The sequence below is a fragment of the Scomber japonicus genome, chromosome 21 (genome assembly GCF_027409825.1).
Source record: "Scomber japonicus isolate fScoJap1 chromosome 21, fScoJap1.pri, whole genome shotgun sequence".
In the NCBI taxonomy this organism is placed as follows: Eukaryota; Metazoa; Chordata; class Actinopteri; order Scombriformes; family Scombridae; genus Scomber; species Scomber japonicus.
This window is the reverse complement of record NC_070598.1, coordinates 15504115-15521511: the sequence shown is the minus strand read 5'-3', so window position 1 is coordinate 15521511 and position 17397 is coordinate 15504115. Positions and strand designations below refer to the sequence as shown.

Below are 17397 nucleotides of genomic sequence, written 5' to 3'. Positions count from 1 at the left end.
ATTAATGACAGGTTCCTGACCAGTATTTAATTGGAATCCAGTAGTATAATTGAGGGTATATGCAGGTATAGATTATCTATCCATTTCACTTTCTGGCCATGATGGACTATGCTTATCAACCTAATTACAGCTGGCATAGAGTGGCAGCCAAATAACCCCTCAACTCTGCAGCTTTCGTGGATGAATAGACACTGCAGCTGGTAAATTTCCCAAATACTGTAAACTGCATAATTAGCATTACTGTAATACGTATCTCACTCTCTCAATTATCTGATTACCAGACCATTTATTTCTTACCTTGTGACAGCCCTATAGACAATATTACAATATTAATTTAATGCATAGCAGGGTGCATTGTTCACTGTGATAAGAGGGATAGGTGTCAGTGAAATATATTAGCACTCTCCTGAAACTACATTTCCTATACTTCACTGACACATGAGGATTTTGGTCTGTCAGTGAACTATATTCTGACATAATTCTGACAAAACAGCAAATGTTAGATGACCTTACTTTATAGCACCAGTGTTTTTGATACAGAAAATCTTCACATTTGTATTTCTGTTTGAGCTCTTTTGATGCTAACATACCCACTAACCAATAAGCCAAATCCCACAATCTCACTATGGTCTGTGCATGATGGTATTTTAATGGCCTCTGAAATGAAAGCCATTCCCACCTCAGGAACCATGGGAAATAAATAATCATCTGTTGTTATGAGCATTGTACAACTTCAGTGAGAAAAGTACAACTGGCCATCGCAGTCTTCTTTCTCCTCAGTGATATTAGCATGAAAAAGCAATAGTTCGTTACCAACATCTCTGTGTGCATTGCAGTGTAGTCACCATGGAGTTCTGGTGGATTACTGGCCATGTCTACTGTACACCATCTACACTCTTTACTTGTTCAAATATGTACTTTTACTGGATTAGTTGCTTGACTGAGTCTGTCTTGTTCCACTACTGGATGCTGTGACTTGTATTAATTTTTTATAAGATACAAGTATTTTGTTGTGTGGGTCTCACTCCCTCCCTTTTTCATTTTCTTTGAAGATTGTCAAATGACTCCTACTTCCTTGATATAGTAAGTACATTTGCTGGAATCTTGACAGCATCTTGCTGATCATTTGAACTCCCCTTCACTTGAAGAATGCATCTGGAAGGCAGTCCCAGTCACTGATTTCATAATAAGCAGCTGCTGTAGTAAATCAGGTGCTAATTGCATGCAGATTGTGAGTGCAAATTGAATGAAAGCTGTGGCACAAATTTGCCATGCACTTTCATATATGGATATAGCCCTCCCCACAACCACCCCATTTATTATGGAAGAGACTTAAGCTAGTCATGTTGTAGCTATTGGCAATGCTTCAGGCCACCCAAAATGAACACAAATACTTCCTTTCTCCTATTTCTCTTTGTATGTCTCTAAACTGCCCTCCCTTGTGTCATGCATACACATAAATGCACTCTAATTCTATCTCTCTCTGCCAAGCTCTCCAGAAGCTCTCTGCCATTCTTTGATGCTCGACCTCAACCAAACACCATGTGCATGCGCTGACCCACACTCTTTTGCAGGTGGAGTGCATCAGTGAGAGGCAGAGGGTTGTGCTTCATGCAGTTCTGAGCAGATCAATCCCGGTTGAGAGTTCACTGAATCGGGCAACTGATCTGACCTGGAGCCCAGCTGGCAGGTCAAACAGCAGGCATATCTCCACAGGTTTAGAGAGAGTCAAAAAATGCAGAGTGAAGAGGTTGTTCATGAGAGTAGCATTTTTGAAGCAGCGTCTCTTAAATGATTTACTGTCTACTATCCCCAAATCAATATTCAAGTTGAAATTTTACTGCTTTCAAATTATTACATTTTTTTATAAATGGACACCATCTGTCACTGAATCAAGAGAGTGATTCAAAAAATGTGCATTTTGTTCCAACTCAACCTGAACATGCTCAAAATCATTTTTTCCTTTACTCTTTGTTTTTATGGGAAATTGTCAGTTTATACAACAAACCACGAAGTCAAGATAACAAGACAAAATATTTAATGCAGTTGACAACAATGATCTGAATATCATTGTTGTAAATGTACATAATCTAGTCTGTCCTCTCGTTTTGTTTTTGAGCAATTTCCGCATGTGATTGGCTAAACTGTTAAGTACTGAGAAGGAAATGAGGCTGGAAAATAATTGTCACATTTGTCCGATGCATGTTTTATGTCACCTAACAATTTAGCATATAGTGTATTTTATGAATAAGAATCCCCCCTTCATTGTCCATGTACACATGAGATGTTGCTTTGAGCTAGTCTTAAAACTAGGAACTTTGTATCCCAGTTTCCATTTTACCCCTTTTATATAACTTGCCTCCTCCTCAATATGTGCTTCTCTTCTTTTCCATAAAACCCTCTCAACTAAAACTACATTTATTCATGTGTCCATTCACCCAATGTACCTGTCCAAAACTGCATCAGGTTGCGGGGGCGTCCTGTCACCACATACCTCCCATAAACCAGCCCGAGGCTCCATGGATTACCAATGACAGAGAATCAGTCATCCTGAGCAGCCCTTTAATTACTGGGATAAATAATAGATGAATCTATACAGCAGACCCACAAGGGTTTATTGAGTTGGCCAAGCTTACTGAATGTTAGACTGCAGAAGGTCCAAGGATATGTTATTGGACATATTGAAGTGTTGGCCAATGTTACCTGCAACAAACTAACTGCAAGTTGTTGATTTGGAGAGTGGGAACTGTTGCCAAATGATTTCAGGACTTTTTGATGGAAGGAGTAATAGACAGGGGGCATAGGGACAGACTGGGAGTTAGGTTTCTACTCAAGTATTTGTATGTAAGTTGCAAACTGTCAAATTGTCAATCACATTGGTGAGAAGTGGCTTTTGACATTCTGAAATGTGTAAATGTCTGGCTAAATTCTGGCTGTAAAATATTTATCCAAAACATCTCATAAAGCAAACATTGATGGTTATGTTAGTTTGTGCATTTGAATGCTGCCAGAATGCTGTTCCTAGTTTATTTTTTTAGACAGAATGACAAAGTATTGGCTTACTCCATATCACAATATCAGCTTGTGCAGGATTGATTATTATTTCTGGTTTAGTTATGTACTTCAATGAAACTACAGTGTACATTTTGTCTAAGTCTAAATGTTAGAAACTATTTTATTTTTGCAACATTTCAAAAGTTAGTTTAAAATGCACTTTAAAAGTTTGATGTAAATGTCAAGGCAAGCAGTAAATGAAAGGTACATGTACGTGTGTGTGAGTGTGAGTGTGCATGTGTGTCTTTGCTTCATCCAAAACATCACATTATGCGTTTGGTCTGTGCTCGCATTGGCACAGGGCACCAGATCTGTTGACAAAAATTGTTTGGTGAGGGTTCCAAGACATGAAAAATGAATCTGGACCAAAAAAATTAGATCAACGGCTCAAGCAAAGAGCTGGCAAGCCTGGGGGTGTTGGTGGGCATTTGGAAGGTGGTTGGGAAAGGCAGGGGGAGGGGAGGGTTGAAAGAGACGTAAGCCAGAGTGAAAGTGTGTAGATTGAATGAGGAGCATGACAAGGAATTTTTTTTTTCAATCAAACATCTTCCAAGAAGGAAAAAGCTAATTGCATCTTAAAATTCACCTACTCGCATACAAACTCACAGAACAGGTGTGAAGGGAGAGAAAATACAAGGAAAGAAGAGAATAGAGATGAATAGACAAAAACAAGGTACCTCACCCCGAGGCAAAATGAGGCCGATTCCACACACACACCATAAGCATTTCTAAACAGAGTGAGAATTGGAGGAAACAGCTCATCTTTATCCAAGAACTCCAGAAATCCAAAAACAACTTATGTTTGAGTCCAACAGTATGGGTTGAGAAGAGAGATTTCATTAGATTTCTTTTTTAAATGAAAAAGGCCATTTTCCACAGGGGAATAATCCAATTTAGAATAAATGTATTTTAGCAATGAAAAATCATCAATATTTGGAGGGATTTTATTTCACAGAGGATGACTCCTTTGTTCTCCTTTTTTCACAGAACAAATGCAACATTAAGAAAAGTTTGCACCTCGTCATAAAGTAAATGGTCATTTTAATTCCCACTGGGGTACTGTGAGAATTGAAATTGAATGGGCTCTCACCATGGAGTGTAGATAATGATTGTTATTCGATCCACGTCACTATTTCATGCTACAAGGCTGTGGGAGCTCTAACAGCGGTGATGCAGCTGAAAAGTAATTTCTGTCTCTCTCTCAAGAACAGCCACTCATACAAAACAAAGACTGAAACAGGTGTATATCTTTGAATGGTATTTGGACACAGGCAATAGTTTGAGTCTTCCATTAATAACATTATAGCCTATCTACACTACAGAGTAACTACATTGTCAGTGACTAATCATTTTTCAGACATGATCTAAATTGCAACACTGAGGCTGTAGTCTATGGCACAGTTACCACTGTCTGATTCAATGACGCCACATATCATGTGTATGTGTGTCATAGACCTAGGCTGTCGGCTGTTCACAAACATTAAAACAAACACTAAATATCAAAACTGTCTACTCACTGTCAAAATAATTAGACCACAGTCTCCATGCTCTGACATTTATAGAGCAACATGGCAGTTATCTAATCCAAGTTATCATCCAGTAAAAGTAGCCTAGTAGGCTTTGTTCAATACTTATACATAGTAACATTAAGGCTATTGGGCTTGTTTTCTCGATGAGGACAGAGACTCATCCAGGGTGGGCATAGGTGACTTAATAGATTGCCCTAAACCCACAAAATCTTGTTTTGGTCCTATATAACAACAATTTCAATTTCACTGCTTAGCATCCTTTCACTCAATTCATTCTAGCCATCAATGTTTGAGTTAATGTTACAATTTTTGTTTAAGACAGTGGCAAATGATAGAAGCAACCATCTGTAATGCCAATTAGGGAAGCCTTTTCTATGCAGTGGAACATCTGTTAATTTGTGTCCTACCTCATCCATACCTCTTTGTGAAGCCCACTAGGGAGATGCTGTCGTGCAATTCCAGCTGTACAGGACAACATGCGTATGTAGCTGCTTGCTAATTAGCGAATGGCCATTTGACCGCATTTTAAACTCTTTCTCTGTGACCCTACAAAGAGAAAGAGCAACTTCAACAACTTTTTGAGTTGCTTTAATATGCCAGGTTTGACAACTGTGCATATAATTTTATCCAGCTAAACTTTGCTGGTGATTTACAAGGCAGCTGTACAAGCAGGAACGGTCATTTAGCACAGACATCATTTTACCCTGTGGCAGTCAGAGGGGTGTCAGTTTCTGATGCGTTTGTTGTCAGATGGCACCAGAAAATTTTTGCTGGCTTTGCTGCAAAACAGCAGTATGTTTCTCATTAAGGTTGAGAAAAACAAAATGTTAACTTTTCAGTTATGAAATCATTATTAGTGCACTTTGTGTGGTAGAAAATTACTTATTTCAAGGAGACATCTTTGTAAAAGTTTTTAAGTGAGTAAATCCCATTATCAGTACTGCATATGGTTATATTAAGACCATGGTAACTCAAGAGGGCTCATACTTTGGCAAAGTAGGGGTAGCTTCTTCACACTAACACTCGACAGTACACAATGCCAGCTGAATCAGCTACAGCAGTTTATCCCTGCAGAGGAAAACCTCTCCTAGACTGATAAAGATCATCAGACAAAAATAACTGAGATGGAATATATTGAGTTTATAAATATTACAGAATAAATTAGGTCACTGGGGGGAAGCATCTATGGCAGCAAAGCACAATTTAGTTAAAGGCCACCTCTCAATCAGCTCCAGATGGACTTTGTTAAACTGAAACGTGAGTGTGGGCAAAAATGGAAAAGAGGGAGCAGAGGCCCAGACTGCTCCAAGCCACACCAGAGACCAAAAGCATGCACAGACAGACACTCTCACACACACTGACCATTTGGAAAGTCAGACTGCATCTCCTTGCAGCAGTTGGCACTTTTGACAGCTTCAACTGTTCATGACTTGAGTCCAGAAAAAACCCCAGTCCCAAAGCTTCAGTGTTGTTGAGAGGACAGATGTGACAGCAACATACCAAAACTCCACACACAATGGTTGCACCGTCATGAAATAAAGATAGCAGAGTTTTGAATAGTGTTTTTGCAGGTCTGCTCGGCAGTCTGGTAAAGGACACTGAATGTTCTTTACTAGCTGACTGAACTGGCCCCATTGTTAAAACATGCATGCAAAAGGAGAGATAAATATGTTTGACAAGTCAATCCATTCTTTTTCTAGTCATGTAATGTTTAAATATGCATTGTGGAAGGCCTATGTGCAATGTAGTTGTGACCTATTGAGCTACTCTGTTAAATGCTTGCATGTGGTGTCAGTGCTATGTGCTATGAGTGACCTATGTGGCAGTTAATTAAAGGAGAGTGAACATGGCATTTTTCAGTGTGTTCAGTGTTGTGCTACAGTTTGAAAGCCAAAATTTTATTTTGTGCTTGCGATCTGTTATTTTATGCCAACTGATCTTTAGGATGTCATATCCTGGTTGTGCTCTATTTGTATCCAACTCCCTTTAGTTCCAGAGATATGACAGTGATGAGAAGCCCCTTGAACAACCTGGCCAAACGTGGCTCTGCTCCCAAATGGTGGCAGCCAGTTGACACATCTCCTGGTTGCTATTTTTCCACATCCTAGTTATTTACCTGGTTGGAAATGTCACTAAGACGGCTTTGGTAGGGAGCCACTTTCCTTTGCTCTCACCTTCTGTCTCCTCTCTCAGTCGGTCTTCTTTTTTCTTTCATCTTATCCATCTATCTCTCTCTCCTAGTCTTCCTCACTGGCCTTACCTATGTCCCTTCTCTTATCATACTATCATGCGTAAAACTATCTGTCTCTCGCTCTCCGGGGAACAGGCTGACATTTGCACTTGGATATTGTAGTCATTTGCTTGCCCTAAAGCACCTGAACATACAGAACCCTACTTTGCACTTGAGACATTGGCAAATATCACCAGCTACGATCTCACACTCGTGTGTATATGACCATGTGTTCTGCATTCATGAATGTTGCTACCTTTTTTTCACAAACCAGGTGCTGGTCACATGTGACACTGAGCAAACATTCAATATGATGCATGTGCAAGTTAATCCATGCACCTAATATGTGCATTTGTGGCATTCATTTCATTACTTCATTTGTGGCATTGTGAAAACCAGTTTAATGAATTATTGATGGCTATGATGTGTCCTGGATCTCTTTGAAAGATTAATTAATGATAGGAGAAACACAGAGCCTGCCATTTCACGTGTACCTGTGTGGAAAACCCTGCACTACTGTTTAATCATCTCTAAGCAATAAATCACTTAGGTGTGTTACTATTGTTGGTAAAGTGCATTCCTATAGGATGCCGAAAGTTGGGAAAACAGACAGATGTTGAGATTTATTGCCAGTAATTTCAAGGCTGTCACCTAACCCAAATTCCCAACTCAGCTGTAAAGGTCCTAACTTTTAGAAGGGTACCAGTAATTTTGGTATTTTATATTCAAAATGTCCACAGATTTTTGTATTGTATTATGAATAACCAAGTTTAAAGGCAGTCCTCCACTATTATTGTTATTATTTGTTGTCTAAAATGAATGTCAATCTAACTTCATAAAACATAATCTCTACACCATAAGGCTACAAATACACCCAGTAAAGATAACAGATAAAGAAACGTTGGTTTTATTCAAGCATATAGGAAAACACTCCAGAAATAATTATGTATGTATAGCAACAAAAGGGCCTTACTCTTCTTCCCAGACAAGTTGCAATATGTCTCCTTCACTATAACCAACATTAGCTTTTTTATTGCTGTGTCCTTGTGCTTGTGCTCCTCTCGTCTTCATGACCACACTAGCATTTATATTGGTATAGATTCAAAATTAAGTGTTTGTAAGACATTTTGCTGTTCTAACCCACACTTGCAATCACTTCATAACTATATATAAAACAATAACTCTTAATACATTACACAAAACTGAACAATACAAAATGATATTGCTTATGACTGTCAAATGATAACTCACCGTGTTTGCCTGAGTGTTTGAATCCCCTGCGCACTGCAGACAAATACAGTTCTCAATCACTCATTGAAGTTCTTCAGGTCTGACAAAGGAATTAGATACAATTTAAAAAATACATGTTTAAACACTATGATGATTATGATTATTCTGTATGCACTCATAGCCCTAAAATACTGGTAACACTGCCAGAGATAGCCAGTTTGTATGGGGAAGCTTAATAATAAGCTTATTCAAAAAACATTCTTTCTAAATAAGTTAGCTGTCTTTAAGGAAATAGGGGAGTGTATTGGACTCAGTTTTCACTGAACAGTACAGCACTAAAGTAATAATTTGTAGAAATTCATTCAGTTGAATTCGTTGTTGAAAAAATAACGAAATCCTGACCTTATCTTTATATTGTGAAAATCTGAACTATAATTATTGTAGATTAAAGACAAACACTACAATCCCACATTTATATAGCTGTATATATTCTAGCTATATCTACTGTACTTAAATATTTTTAAAGGTTTTGATTTTCATTTTGATTCAGCATGTTGGCAGTGACCCCCTCATGGGAAAAAAGGTCTGGGGACAGGGCCTTTTCTATAGTGGCCCCTTGGCTCTGGAACAGCCTTCCAGAGGCAGTTAGACAGGCTGAGGCTGCTGATACTTTTAAAATGCATCTAAAGACTCTATAATTATCTGGCTTTTAATTGTGTTTAGTCTATTTAATATCTGTTATCTGATTTCTTTGGGTTTCAAATGTGTGCTTAAATTTTGTTTTAATATTAAATCTTGATCCTTTCATGCTTGTATGTGCATTCATACGCCTGCCTTTGTGAAACACTTTGTTGCAAAATCTGTTTGCTTTTTAAAGTGCTATCAAAATAAAATGAACTTGAAACTTGATTTGAAAATTAATTTTGTGAAAATTGCATTTCTATTCAGCCATAACCAAGTAAAAGATAATGAGCTACAAATCAGCTTATATTTATGCCTCAGAAAAGTATTCTAGCTCTGTTTTCCATTGGTCCTGACTAAGCAGCATGTTAAGTATTGAACTGGGAGTCCAACTGGTAGTCCTTGGGGGTAATGCTGTACAGAACAGAAGCCAGGAGACATCAATAAAATATCAAATATATATTGTATAATGCACAAAGTAAGGGATGCCATCATATGTGTGATTATTAAGAAAATGGAGCAGGAGTCACTTTGTAAACACTGACTCAGGAGGGCATGCTATTATCACAATTAGAAACTATTTAACTTCAGGTTGAAAATGGCTGGATAGGTATATTCAGGTAACTGTCTGTTGTGTTTTTTAAGCATTTGTATCTTAATAGGAGGCATTAGTAGGTTGATTACAGGTAACTTTTTAAAAAAAAATAATCCAATCACTAAAATCCTTTTAGAAGCAGTTTTACCTCACCAGAGAGTTAAGAGGGCCCCGAGGAAATAACTGGAAGCACTGCAGAAATTAACTATATTTTTCTCCACACCTCCATCCTTTTAAATCCACTTTCTCTCCATTAACTCCCCCTCTACCATTCCATTCATTTCCTCTTTACCAGTCCTTAATCTGTTCTCTCTGTGTGTGTGTGTGTGTGTGTGTGACACTGAAAATGCATGTTCATGTGCAGGTGCAATAAGTGAGCGCTGAGAAACCTATAGAGACACTCTTGAGACTGGAGCTGCAGGAAAGGCATTGTGTGCGCACATGTGTGAATGAATAAGAATCAGCCTGTGTATGACTGCATCTGTGGATCAGTGTAAGTGAGTTAATGTATGGATGCACATGTGTGAAAACATCTTAATGCACATGCATGTGTGTGTCGACGGTTGAGAGCCTTATTAATTAAGAAGCAGGCATAATTTCTGAAACACTTGAGCATGACCCAAAGATTTCTTGTAATTTCCTAACCAAATGCTGCTGCTGCTCATTTTGCACCTGTGGCGCAGTTGCAAAATGAGATAAGTAGGAACAGATTACTACGTGTGCCAGCATTAGTCATGTCCTATCACATCAGCTCATCTCATTTCTTTTAAAAGAATCACATTCCCTTGGATGGTAGACACACATTTTTGTAATGGAGAGTCCAAGCAGATGTCCCTCCCTGCAAGGAACATTTGCATTATATTAAAGGTATGAGTATACACTTTATAGGCCCAAATATACTGCTGAAGTCAGATTATGTTGCTGTTGGGGTTATATCGTGAATTAATTTCTCTAGAGATATGTAAATCCTTGACACCATGTTGTCAGCATCAAAGCAGCATAAACCTTTTGTTGGTATGACCCTGATAAAGATTCAAGCAGTATATATCTCTTTTTATTGGTTTTCTTGAAGCAGAAGCAATAAAAGCTTATTTTTGTTTTTGCTTTGACAGTCAAGTGGCATTGTGGATAAAGAGGAATGCATGAAATAAAAAAGATGATATTTCTATTTCTCCTGCATTGATTTAGATCCTTTTTTTGCGTTTATTTGTTTTTAACTGCCCATTTTGACTTTGATATTGTTATGGGAGTTGCAATGCTAAATCAGTAGATAATAAAGAGTACTCTTATTGATACTTAGAGAGCATGTGTCACAGGTGTCACTGTCAAGTGTTGAAGAGAGCACATACACAGTCACAGGGAGATGTAAAGTATAATTGTAATAAAATATACACTGCACCACCTGTTTCAATATTTTAGTAGGTTTACTTGCGTTAAATTATTATAGAGCACTTGCAAAAACACAAAAACAAATCTAACATAAGAATAGAGTCTGAAATGAACAACTGAGCCAAACACTCACAGCACTGAAGTGGCTAGTTAATGTCACATATGACTACATGGTGAGAGCTGTCCATGAGTTGCTGGCTACTTGCCGGCACCTTGCAGATCAGCCCTCAATGTTGCGCACTTTCTAAATACATATTCTCCTCTCTTGTAGCCGTCGTTCGCTGTGATGGTAGCTTGTACTCCAGCTCAACAAACACAGTCAGCTTGCGGAAGCCTTCTCTTTCCACAAAACTTAACAGAGCGTGTCTCCAGTCACCATTTTCATGATGAGCTGGCTAATCTTCTCTACCCTAGTGGCATCACAAGTGTGCACGCTAACACTGCTAGCAAATGAGGTGAAGCAAGATTGCCTGTTATCTGTCGCTGCTGTTTTCTACTTGTGATTAATGTGCGAATGATTAATCATCGAACTAGTTGCAGTTATATCACTGTGTCCCATCCACATACACAAACACGTGCTTGTGTGTGTCTGTGTGTGTGTGTGTATGGTCTATTTAGAAAAGCAAAAAAAAGATTCTCTATACGCTGAATGCATCCAAATCAAGCACTCATGCCCATTCATACCACTTTTTGACACTCCCAGCTAGTGTACATTACTTCCCCATTAGTTTAACAGTCAGCCAGTTACCTACAGCTTGCTACTGGATTGTACCTCTATACCAATGTAAGGTCACTGTGCCAGAGACCTCATTACCTTTTTGTGTGTTTATTAAGGAGAACAAGTGTGTCTCTGTTTGTATCCCCCTGTCAAAACAGCCAGCAATGGGAAATATGGATCTCACTTAGACAGTAGGAAGGAAACTGAAGACCATTTCCTATACAGAAACACACACACACAGTCACACACATACATTATAGAGATTTGATGATGTTGTTTTTTACTCTGTGTACACCTGTGACAGAGTAATATGTCTAACAAGCCAACAGCCCAAGAAGCTAACATGGCTGTGGCTTTCACCCACAGTCTGCTACTACTACACACACACACACATGCACATGGTACGGACAATCCTTTCTCCTTTAAATGTGACTCTCCCGCACACGTATTCATACACACAAACACACTTACACGATGAGGCATGACAGAGAGCTATTGACAGCGTCTACCTGGCCTGACAGACCATTCACAATTTCTCTCTGCGTGAAACCTAATGTACTGGAAGAGGCGAGTGTGTTTGCGTTTCTGCGTATGAGTGACTGAAAGGGGCAAATTGAGAGAGAGGAAGGAAAGAGACTTCATGACTGTGTGTGTGTGTGTGTGGAATCAGGAATACATATTTGTGTGTTTGCCCTATGTGATTTTTTGCAACCTGTGTGACTCTCATACATATGCTGCTGTAGTCTCTTTTCTCAGATTTCTTCAGAGTGCAAGGAGTTTTGAGTTGGTACCAAGGTCAGTTTGGATTGAGCAGCACTGGTCTTTCTATTTTCCTCATGGCTACTCCAGGACATTGGGTCCACAATTTATCCAACTAGACAGGTGGAAATGTGTATCTGCACTCACATCTGCATGATTACATTCAAGGTTATGTGCTGCAGAGAAGGTCATCAAAAGCTGTTGTTATTTGCATTACAATAGTTATTTTCTTCGAATGGAAGAATGCTTTGCATAAAGGAACAGCTGAAGTAGAACAACACATTAGAACCTCTTTAGAGACAGACAGTTATTAGCCCTATCTGCCATCTCCCTAGTTGCCCCAGCAATTAACATAAAGGACCTGAAAAGAGGACAATGAAAAAGAAAATGCCTTGTTGTTATGCCCACGGTAAATGCACAATATGCACCAATATGTTAAAAAAGATAAATTAGCTCATACTTACACCATTTATCTATTGTTATTTTGCTGTGGGAGAAATAGTTTAAACGATTATTGTTCCGCCCGGCGCGGTGCACCTGTGACATAAATCCAACGCCCCCGTCTTTTCCAGCAAGTTCTGTGTCCCGCCCATAGACTGTAGGTCCCGCCCCTTATGTTAGACCCGCTGGAGGAACGGTGTGTTTCTGCGCAGGTCTGGGAGATTTAGTCCAAGTCCACACGTACCAAAACGAACTTTCCCCCCTCCGTTTTAAGAATATTTGCGTACAAACGGATCCATCTCAACACGCTACTTCATATTCCAGGCCTGTAGGCGGCGCAAAATCTAACATCCTCAATCAGTCTTTTCCGTTTAAGTGTGACTGTGTCATTTTAAAGGAGTTACACAGACTCTAACAGGCAGCATTCGGTTTGCTAACACAAACACAATAGTTACTCCATTGCAGCTGTGACAGAAAGGCCTTTGGTTGACAAGAAGAAAGGTAGGACTGGGACATCTTCAGTGCTCTCAAGTTTCATGAAAAGTTTGGCGTGAGATCACACAGCTATCAGGATGCTGCGCTCTCACACGCGCTGCATTGATAGTCACACAAACACACACAAGCGCTCGCAGTCACTCTAGCGCGCGCTTTCGCTCGTGAGCTCCAGACTCCGGGAGATTGTGTCTCATTTGTGGGCGTCAGGGAGCCGCTATCGGTATGCAGAGAGTTGGGATGTATGGATTACATAATATATTAATTTCTGTGCGGTGGGATCTATCACTTCTCAGCGTGAGAAATAAAATGACAGGTGTGGCGTGAGAGCGTGTGAACTGCTTTACACAGTGCACACCATCGTGGTGTCACCATGGCAACACGACCAATTTGTTTAATAAGCTCGGCAGCCAGGGGATTTTTGTTTTCCATTTATCATTATTTTTTTTTTCTTGATTTTTCTGGTTGTGCTGTTCAAATATATTTCAAGTTGAGTTCTGGTGGTTCAATAAATGTTTATGTTTACAAATCTATGAATAATCATGTTTTATAATCGCAAATTTCAATATCGATCAAAATAATCGTGATTATGATTTTCGTCCAGCCCTAGTTTGTAGCTATTTAAGAAAATTGTAAGCACGTGACATTCTTTCTTGGAATTTGTGAAACAGAAAAAATCATTTTCACTTTTGCAGGAATTTAAAAAATGACTTGACAATGTGTCAAAAACAGAGTCTTGACTCCCTGATCTGATGGGACTGCGGCATTTCAGGGATTTTTTTCTTCTTCTCTAAATCAGTTATGCATCTGTAGCCAGTTACAAGGTCAGGCTGCTTGTTATGGAGGATACTTTTGAAATGGATGCTTTAAGGTTGCCAGTGAACTCAGGAGTTTTGAACGCCATTGTGGTTCGAGTCCGAATGTTTCTTGACCCACGACGGCCTCCCTCAGCCTCCAGCTATGGCCATGTTTCTAGTCTTGTATACAAGTCTCACAATGCCCTGAATGAACCCATACAGCGTAGAGTGTGTGAGTTGATTTGAGGAGAATTTATACAAGAATAAATATATTCAACATTTAATTAACAATGATGCTAGGAAGTACTTCACGGACTCTCTATTGTGTATTTCAATATGCTCCGCATTGATGCATATCCTCTTATAATAATAACACTAATAATTTCCCTCTTTTTTTCTCTTTGCCTTCCCTCCTCTCCTTTATTCTTTTCTGTCTCTTTGTCACCTTTTCCCTCTTTCCTACCTTGTCTTTTCTCCTCTCATGTTCTATTTCCCTCATGTCCTTCCCTCCATGGGTCTTCCAATTCTTTCTCTCTCCACAGAGAAGTGTGATGAAGCTCTTGCCTCGCCTCTGCCTCACACAGCCTTCACCAGCTCATCTGTCTTCTCCAATGGATATGCACCTGGATATGCCAAACTCAACAGGAGAGGAGGTAGACAAACACGCACGCACACACACACACACACACACACACGCACAGAAAAGCCAGCAGACTACATGCGCTCACACATACATGAATGCTCCATATAGAGGGGTGGGCATACATGTATAATGTAGACACAGACGAAAGTAAATACATATTTCAGGTACATGTACATACATCCTTATGAATGATTTTACAGGTAACACACTGAGAGGTAAATGTCCAAGCCTTCATAGAGGGTCACGCATCACAGAGCTGCACAGCTGCTCTCAACCGCCTCCTCCTCCTCCTCCTCTTTCTCCATCCTCTCTATTTCCACCCTTACTACTTCTCTCTGTTTCTTTCTCCCCTTTTTCTCTCCCTCTCTTAGCTCCAGTCATTATCTCAGTGACTCAGACTGAAGCTTATTTCCACATCAGTCCACAGCAGAGAGAGATATGGCCAGACAATTACACCCCTCTATGTTTATACAATTAATAATTCATACCTTTCCATCTAATATAGTAACACTACAGCTGAGGCAACAGAGCTCAGAGCTGGCAAATAAAGGCAAAGTAATCTGGTAATCTGATGTGTTTAATCATACCAATTGAATTATTGCTGGGAAAGGACAAGTCGGCTCCACATTTAATAATAACACTTACCAACAACAGTGAGAGACAGATGGAGGGGAAGACAGAAATTAATAAAAAGGAAGTAGTTGGATAATATTATATCTATCTGATGATATGTAAATGATATCACTCAATTCAAGATTTTTTTTCTAAGAAAACTAAGAAACTGACATTTTCTGACCACAGAGTAGATTTTCCCCACCATTACAATTCAGGAATTATTACCAAGACAAATGGCTTTTTGAAGTGGTTAAATCTAGAAATACAATGGTTATATCCCATTATCTGGAATATATCCATATAGATTGTGCTGTTTCTGTATTTAGCAGTGAGTAATTGTACCATCAACAAAAGAACTACACTTGTCAATTTTGGTGCCACACATATTCTAATGAGACCTCAAGTTTTCTCCCACATCTCCAAATTTTAACGGACACTACATGACTGATAGAACCACCTCTGGCATACAGGAAATGATTAACTCCATTAGATCCTGACTTAAATGGGGTTGGAATTTTAAACAATCTATTTAATCGTGGTTGTTATTTGGATGATCAAATATCAATTCTTGAAATCCAGAAAGTGATCTCTGCTATTATTCAGTGAACAAGTATGTGCGTACTAACTGTCACACTCATGAGTCAGTGGGATTGTTAACAACATGCTTGTGTGTGACACAGACGAATGCAGATTAGCTAAACAAAGCTTCGTTCCAAATGACACATCAAACATCCAAATTCCACATGTCTGAATAACAACAGTAAGATTGTTACTGTTGAAAATTTCAATCAGTAAAAATGAGTTAACATGAATGATAGATAGATGAACGGTTTGCTACAGGTGGGAGTTGGTTAGCTACATTGGCCTTGCACTTGATAAATTCACATTTAGCTGACCAATTGCAAGTAAATAACATGTTAAACATTTAGAAAAATAAATTAAAAGAAAATAGATAGACATCTGTGCCCCATAGGCTGTAGGCGTCACAGTTAGCCTGTGCACTCAGCAAGTGTATGAACAGCTGGTATTATAGTGTTACAATGTTAATGTAAAACAGGTTACCTGAGTCTCCTCACAACAGATTTCAGTCTGACTGGTTTAATATAAAATAATCTGCCGACCTGTAGATCTACATGATGGAGTGACGTGTGCTGTTCATTGTATCTCATGTTTGTCCAGCTGCTGGAAACAGCTGCTCAACTGAACAGAAGCACAAATACTGTCGCTCCAACTTTATCAGTCGATTTACTGCCACTGCTAAAATGTATTATATTGAGAGCAAGGGAGTGTCACTTGTACAGTTCGTCACTTTTCTGTTGATTTTGTTGGAAGCATGTGTAATTAGAGCCCTGCTGTCTTACAATCTGCTTTCAGCCAACGAGCAACTGCTTCTGCTCAAGATGCTAGTTTAACGTTAGCATGAGCCTCAAATAGCTACACCACACAGCCATCAGACAACTCGGTACAGTTTTCATAACTTTATGCTTCAAAGTTCATCGGCACGACACAGCGAGCAGATCAGACCACACTGTGACTTTTTTTTTTCCATAAGGAGGTGCGTTTGTCTTACAGTTTGTGTGGCTTTATGGACGGACACCAATCACACTTGTAACACATCTTATTGTAGTAGGATGTTACACCTGGTGGCACAACCACATGCTAAAAAAATCAGTTACAACGGACATCGCTCATCTTTTGCATTATCAGTTCAAATATTTTTAATTGGTTGAATTATTAAAGGCAATTAACCAATTATTAATGAATCATTGACATCACTACTTTATTTTATCTACTTTTTTACAAGGTTGAATTTACAACCTAGCCAAGCCAATTTCTTAATGAGCTAAACATGTGTGGGAGGATGTGTTATCCAGATGAATCGGGACAAATTAAATCCTGTTCTTCCATCAGAATGAAACTTATTACCATTGAGACAAGCTTTTGAAAAAAAGAAAAAGCATCAGTTTCATTTCATGGATTGAAAATGGTACTGGAAATGACAAAAAAAGAAAAGTGGCAATAGAAAAGCTGTTCAAAAGCAATGTTCTGCCCTTATCATTGTTGGTCTAAAGTATTTAGACTTGATAGCTGTGAACATGTGGGAAGTGGTGCTGAAATCTCATAATTTGACATACTGTATTATTTGTTTAGTAGGCCTCAAGTGATGTTATCTGTAATGCAGTTGGGGAATATGACTTGGATGTGTCTTGGGAAAAAAAATAAG

General features: G+C 39.0%; 1 protein-coding gene across 1 annotated transcript in view; it reads left to right on the top strand.

The window, feature by feature from the left end:
• The window catches only part of cntnap2a (contactin associated protein 2a), a 321999-nt gene that overhangs the window by 130172 nt on the left and 174430 nt on the right, over positions 1–17397 (top strand). Inside the window, exon 3 of the mRNA XM_053342332.1 lies at positions 14458–14568. Within this exon, the coding sequence (XP_053198307.1) occupies positions 14458–14568 (111 nt within the window). The remainder of the gene's footprint in view (positions 1–14457; positions 14569–17397) is intronic.